At 32.8% G+C, this 8,053-nt stretch overlaps 1 protein-coding gene across 1 annotated transcript in view; it reads right to left on the reverse strand.

Moving 5' to 3' along the window:
- Nucleotides 1–6,769: 6,769 nt before the first annotated feature.
- Nucleotides 6,770–8,053, reverse strand: part of LOC127872554 (uncharacterized) — an 11,944-nt gene continuing 10,660 nt past the window's right edge. The window contains exon 4 of the mRNA XM_052415879.1: nucleotides 6,770–7,360. Coding sequence (XP_052271839.1) covers nucleotides 6,882–7,360 — 479 coding nt within the window. The 3' untranslated portion in view covers nucleotides 6,770–6,881. The remainder of the gene's footprint in view (nucleotides 7,361–8,053) is intronic.

The raw sequence follows: 8,053 nt of genomic DNA on the forward strand, positions 1-8,053 counted from the left end.
TAATGTGATTTATTGTAGTCTCTAATGAGACAGGGTAACTAAGGGTGAACGAAGTCTAGAAACGAATTTAATTCAATTAGTGCCAGTTCTGTTGACGAAAAAGTGTAGCCAATGCGAACTATATCAATCTTATTATAATAACGTGCCCCTAATCCATAAAAGGCATGTATTCCTAGCGACCGGTAGGTCAAGTGTGTCGCAGTTCAATAAGCCATATGCTTTCAAAGAATTCGAGCAAAAATAATTAGGTTTTTAAGTGAAATAAAATGACTCGTGTAAGACGGTGACGTCGACTTATCTTTACTATTCAAAATGATAGTATTCCAATTCAAACCCATTGAGCAAAAATGCATGTGGCTTTATTTTACTTGTTTAATATTAAGCATTTGTGATTGCAATATTTTAATAAATGTCCGAAGGTATTTTCTAATATATTTTATTTAATTGATTGTTTTTTGTGTTTGTATACACAATTTTCAAATGATACAAAATTATTTTTTCTCTTCCAAACTAGTTTGCAAACAAATAGACGATAACACTTATTCATTAAATGTGATGCAATCAGATTCAATACTTATTATGTAGCGGCAGCAGACAATACATTGACTGGGTTCTACATATTCTGTTACTCATTTCCACTCATCGCCGGTGGTTGAATACATGAATCATATAAAACTGCTATGCACTATTTGACTTAACAGTCAACACACTTAACAAAGTTTAAAACCAAAGGGAGATTTAAAATGAGCATGCATGAGCTCATATCAATATGTTTTAATAAATGCGATATCATCCCGTGTTCTACCGTGTAGCGCGTGAACTAGAAAACATTAAACAGTTGTCATCACTTCTGGAGCATCAACAAAAAGGTTAAAAAATTCGTGTCGTGTTGCGTTACTAATAAGTCTCTTTCACATATGCTTCTTGATTTCTCCAATATTGTTGTATATTTTTATGGTTATTACTTCATGCCATTTTCAAAATATGTAATACCATGTTTACACTAAACATCGCATCACTATGCGTATATGTTTCTCTAGCAAATGGAGACACACCTCGCCATTTTCAAACTGCTACAACATAATTGTATACAAGAAGACTCTCAAATTAACATATTTATGTACAAATCATGATTTCCAACACTAAAAGCAAGCCTATGCGTGACATAACCTCTAACAATATAACATATAATTCACCAACCTTTTACGATTACCACGAATGCAAAGAATACAATTATACAAGCTTAAAACGAATGTACCTTTTTATAATAGGTTGAAGGTATTCTGTGTGTGTATACATATACACAGTGACGTTATTACTAATCGTTATTATGTTTTTATTCATTTTTAAGCATATATTTTATATTTTTATGGATTTCATTTGCAAACAATGGTAATAGTAAAGTATTCAAACAAATGCCTTGTAATAACCTTAGACCTTGGATTGTAACATTGGTATGAATTTGGTGAATGCTATATAAAACAATTATATTTTACGGTTTCAAAAAATAATGAAATGCTTATATAATATTAAGTGAATATTCTATAAATGGACTTACGTTGTGAAAATTTAATGCGATTCCATTTTTTTTTCGAAACTATGCAAAATATCATTTCTGAGGGCTTTTATTTAATCTGAATTTTTAGTTTCACGTAGAATCTACTGTCATTATGACAGGCGCAAAATGGAAGATATGATGAAAAATGCGCGTCGTCAATCACTCCGTTGATTATTTAAAACCTGAAATGTTTTATATGCATAAGGTTTTTCTAGCCCTCAAATCAATGTCAAGCCCACATTATTTGCACTAACCGTTCAAAGTCGGTGATTGGTAATTTAATATTTATAGTTAGTGTTCTTTTATAACAATAATGGACAAGAGCTGGTATCTGTTATAACAAAATGGATAACAGCAAGCATTTCTCTCCTGAAAGAGTTTCTGGATATTCATAGTTTGCTATGTTAATAACAAAGACTGTTTCGTAAACTAGTTAGATTTTTTTTTTCGAATTATAGCGAGTAATGCAGTAAGAATTCAACTCCCTCTATTCCGTCATAGAGTACCAAAACAATAATTCAATGGACAAATGACTGCAAATATAAATCATATTAAAACATAATTTATAAGAAGCATATTTGGGAGATATTGAAAAATAATGAGATAATTTACGTATGAGATGTATTTATGAGATCATGCATTATTATTATGTTGTTACCGGCTCTAATATTGAAAACTAATGTTGATATGCAGTATTCAAAGAGTTTAACGTTTACAAGGGGAATTAGTCACCTTTTGCGACTGATTTTGACTCTGACGTTCAGGCTCAAAATAATCGCTGAAACAAGTTATCACATGTCAAGATCAAAGTACAAAATATGTTAGAATCCCAACAGGCTACATCTTTCAACTCAGTGTATAGAAAGATCTAAGTGAGAGATAACAGGGTTTTGCCGCCTACACTTGTTTGGTCTCCCTTCGAGCGCTGTATGTAGTATAATAAATGAGATGGGTTTTCTTTAATTCAGTGATACTTTTGATATATGATTAGAAGTTCCCTAGATTTATTAAATTATAACATAATTTGACTAGAATGCTTCTATTTTCCACCTTGTCCATTTTTAGAGGCATTGGGTAACTGTTTTTCAAACACAATACAAGAACTTTTTGCCTTAAGAAAACCGTGATAAGTCGATATAAGAATTATTTTTTGACTACAATGATATTTTGGTTTAAGTCAGTCATTAAATGTTTGCATCTGACAAGTTATTTTGCAGAGACTTAAAATTCTAGAAATATTTGCATTTGACTTGCAAATCTTCGCCTGGAGAACACAGTAATGCTCTGTTTGAACTATGCGATATTAAATTCTAAAATTAAACGTCCATTAATATGTTTTTTTAGAAATTCAAACTTACATTTCAAGACGAATGGTTAATTGTAATAATTCGATTTTATTTTAAATTTTATACACAATGCTGGTCACAAAATTTGGAATGGAGAGAAAGACATACATTAACCCCTTGTGGTATGTATTTACGTTTAGATATTCATTTAATCTCAAATGGATGAAATATTTAAAACAACTGCAGTCGTAGCAAATTTGTGTCTTAATTATCTTTTTCTGTTACAATTGAATGTATATTCTTAATTTCAAAAACAACTGTTTATGTAGATGAATCGATATGTACTATCAAGGGGCTTCACAATCAGAAAAGACACTTTTTGAGGATAATATTAACAATAAGAATGTGCAGAATAATTACATGTCAATATTAATCGTGTTGAATGAATAAACATGGATATTTTAGTCACTTTGTCCGTGAAAGCACTTTTGTGCAGAAAAATTCTTCAATATTCTTCAAGAGATACAATGTAAAATAAGTATGTCATAACCATGTTTATATGCCAGACACTTATTTCAACCCCAATTGTAATGATGCAATCATGTTCGGAGCATGCTTTTAAAATAAAAGAATTAAGTCATGAAACTTTAATGGTAGGAAACTCGCGTTTAGGGTAATGTGTGTGCACATGAATCTTAACGTGCACTTCAATAATCGCTCGGTTATTCTCCTTTGTAGAAAATTCTACAAAATGTGATGATGAATACTAATTTCCCTTTTTCTGTTGATGTAACTATTAATCAGTTCCACAGTCAGACTTAAAATATATAGTAAGAGTTATATGTTTACATTAAACATAAAATAATATTCAGTTTGCTATCTTCACATATCAGACATGTCGTGCAATAACATTCACAAACTGAACATGCTCATTAGGATCCATCCTGCGTTCGATGAAGCAATTATTAGATGTAATACGACTTTTTAAACATGCATATAATAATAGTAATAACAATAATAATAATAATAAGATTATTATTATTATTATTAATTATTATTAAACTTGAATCAATTAAATTATTGCAGAGATGTGATGATGTAACAGATAATACATATAAAATAATCTCATCATACCAATACGGTTTAGATCAACTATGTTAAAGGGATCTTTTCACGCTTTGGTAAATTGACAAAATTGAAAAAAGTTGTTTCAGATTCGTAAGTTTTCGTTTTAGTTATGATATTTGTGAGGAAACAGTAATACTGAACATTAACCATGCTCTAATATAGCCATTATATGCATCTTTTGACGATTTTAAAACCTAAAAATTATAAAGCGTTGCAACGCGAAACGATTGAATAATTTGGAGAGTTCTGTTTTTGTCGTTAAATTTTGTGAAACTACGAAGATTGCTTGTATAAGGTATAAAATACGTCAAGAATGTGTACTCGGCGGAATAGCTCAGTGGGCTAAAGCGTTTTAACTTCAGGACTCTGGCAGGACTCCAGGGGTCACTGGTTCGAAACCTGCTTCGGGCAATGTTCTTTTCCTTTTTTTAATTTTTTTCTTGATTTTTTACTGGACTTTTATGATCCACTGTTTACATTTATCAATATAAAGCATTAAATGAATAAGTTAAAAAAATGCCAAGATCTGTGAAAAGGCCCCTTTAATATAGCGATCATATGCAAAAAATACATTTGTATTCATATATGTCAGGTGATCAGTTGCCAACAATGCGACACGAAACAATGTATAAGACACGACACACAAGTATTTAACAAACACACAGCGATAAATAAAACAATAGTAAACGCCATTGAACAGTCTATGCAATTAATTATGAATAAAATGTAGCTCTTGCAATACAAATAATTAGTTTAACCGTTTAATACTTAAGAAAGGTTATGTTAATGTTTGTCTTAAACTGGCCAGTAACGTACATACTACCGACACATCTCCATTATTCTGTGCTGATCAGAGCATACGGTATTCTTCCGGTTTCAAAAGAGGCGCATTTTATCCTGCATAACTGAAAGCATGTGTTAGTAATCGACGAGTCTGTCAGGGATATGATAAATAAGCATTGTTTATTTTTCCTGCGGATTTACTTACCTTTCGATTATTGTTTTACAGATGATCAATCGCCCACACGACTGGCACGCTGATGAAACAATTCCACGCGGATATCGCATTAGCAGATTGACCCAGCGCTCTGGGAAAACAGCGCTTAATGTATTTTGTGTAGCACATTGTATTTGTATTTTAAATAAAGTATACATAAAATAAAGTATAGTTTGGGAATTTAATCGAACGATTTATGCGCAAATGCAGTGTTTTTTAATAGCATAAAGAAAACCTGACATTGGCTTATAAGTGGCTTAACCTTGATATAAAACCATGGCTTATAATATGTGAACAATAAACTGCACAGACTGATCACGGACGACAGTTTAAGCACATAAATTAAGCCCACAGTTGAAGAACATAAATTAAGCCCAAGTATTACAGAGAGAGGCTTTATTAATGTTAGGCTGTATACAGGACGTACATCTAAACAAACAAATACAATATGAAATGTCAAGTGCAGGCGAAAGCAAGCATAGTCTTTCTCGCAAATCAGATAATTTATTTTCATCAACGCGGGACTGACATGTGTGCAATTATAACAGTCGTTTAGGAATGATGCCGTTTGGTGTCTTTAAATGGTGTCTTGGTGTATATGGTGTCTTAAAACTGTGTGTATACACCTGACATGTACTTAAATAATTTTAAGAGGAACATAAACGCCTTGGCCTATAAAGAAAATTATTAAAACATTTCCTCAATTCATTGTCATTTATTTATTATTTGATATATGCATTTGCAGAAAATATAATTTTGTTTAAACTGGTTTAGATTACATCCTTTGTGATGATACACTATTTAAGATTAAGCATATTAAACATAACACTGTTCTTACGTTTTTACTTTCAAGATAATGGGAATGTATTAAGATAATATTTTGTAATGTACTTTTTCGATGTGCATATCACATCAAATAAAGTTCTCATCCACACACTAACGTATTCACTGTTTTATGTTATGAAGTTAACACTTTATCGTTAGCCAAAAATGTTGCAATTCTATGACTTCGAGAGTTATACTATTCATCTAGAAAAACACATGTGTAAACAAAATATTTATTAAATACTTAATTCGAAAAATAAATAACGTTTATCATGATAATCAAAACAACACTGATTTGATTACAGCACCAACAATAGCGTTACCATAAAAAGTGACCGATTTATTTGATTACATGCAATGACATGTTGATGTTGAATATATGAGCTGACAATTTTATTTTCTGATAAACAGATGAATTAAAAAAAGCTTCGAACATGAAAGTGTTAAGAAAAGAATCAAATGTCCATATACTTTTATCATTGTTCACAACATTAAAAACATAGTTGGACTACTATCTATTATTCGTGTGGGATAAGTTAAACATATGCTGTAGTCATGCATTGTAGTTATTCAAATAGTATAAAGTGATTATATGGTTATATCGCTTGAGATAGGGACCAGCCTATTGCTCCATTCAGCGACTTTATTTGCTTCTGTGCATACAGCCTATCCTATCAATACAAGCATGACGGCCTTCTTTGAACGCGAACTGTCTCACACATAGAGCATGGATATGGTATATATGAATACTCTTCATCATTGTCATAGAATTAGAAATATATTCAAAAGTACAACAACTATATTTAAATAATGAAACTTGATGACTAATCAGTAAACAGTATTATGATCTTTTCTCTTTGTGTCTCATAAGCCACCACTGGACCCGTTGGAATTTATATATATATATATATATATATATATATATATATATATATATATATATATATATATATATATATATATATATATATATATATATATATATATATATATATATATATATATATATACATATTCATTAAATAAAGTTTAGTCCTGGAGAAACACAACGTTAATTGTATAAACAACAAATATGGTTATTATTGTTTTACCCATGCTGATCGTCATGACACGATGTTGAGCTAGCTGTGCTGGTTATGGTGTCTTCTCTGCGCAGGATACCCCGTCTCACAGGCGCCTTTGGGAGACTGTGTATCATGATTTGCTCCATGTTTAATGGCTGCGAGGTTTTACTGTCGTCTTCTGAATATTGAGGTTTGAGATACCTATTAGGTTTAGGTTTTGAGTCAGGAAGAGTGTCCTTGGTAAGCAATGAAGTCTCTGATCTACTGGAGGAGGGCGTACGTGTTTGGATGATAAGCGGATGCGTTGGGTGGTCGGCAGAAGAAGAACGAGCGATGATTGGTTTATTTAAATGCCTGGAGTGCAATGCAAGCCTTGTGGAGCAATCGGTAAGGTTGACGCTACTCGAGCCTGAGCCGTTGGCGTGTTCAACGTCCAATGATGTCCGCAGTGGATGTTGCTTCAAAGCAATTGACGGGCGTTTGAAGTTCTTAAAGTAGTCGTCTGAAAAGTAGGTTAAGAAAAATATATAGTTTCTAAGGTATTATATGGGTTTATTGGACCAGCAAATGTTAAAATTAAGTGTTTGCGTTAGAATGCACCTGGTTTGCTTTCTTATTAATTGTTAAGTTGAGATTTGTGTTTGTTTTGAAAATCAAAAAACATAGTTGCGCCAAAGACGATGACTTATACCTGAGATGGTGAGGAAGGTGACGCCACAGACGATGATACATATCTGAGATGATGAGGAAGGCAGCGCCCAAAACGATTATACATATCTGGGATGGTGAGGAAGGCGGCAGCCAAGATGATGATACATACCTGAGATGGTAAGGAAGGTATCGCCCCAGACGATGACACGTACCTGAGATGGAAAGAATGGTGAGGAAGGTGACGCCCCACACGATGATATATACCCGAGAAGGCGAGGAAGGTGACGCCCCAGACGATGAAACATACCCGAGAAGGTGAGGAATGCGACGTTCAGACGATTATACATATCTGAGATGGTGAGGAAGGCGGCAGCCAAGATAATAATACATACCTGAGATGGCGAGGAAGGCGGCGCAAAAGATGATAATACATACCTGAGATGGTTAGGAAGGCGGCGCCCAAGATGATGATACATACCTGAGATGGTAAGAAAGGTATCGCCCCAGATGATGATACGTACCTGAGATGGTAAGGATGGTGAAG

The sequence above is a fragment of the Dreissena polymorpha genome, chromosome 3 (genome assembly GCF_020536995.1).
Source record: "Dreissena polymorpha isolate Duluth1 chromosome 3, UMN_Dpol_1.0, whole genome shotgun sequence".
In the NCBI taxonomy this organism is placed as follows: domain Eukaryota; kingdom Metazoa; phylum Mollusca; class Bivalvia; order Myida; family Dreissenidae; genus Dreissena; species Dreissena polymorpha.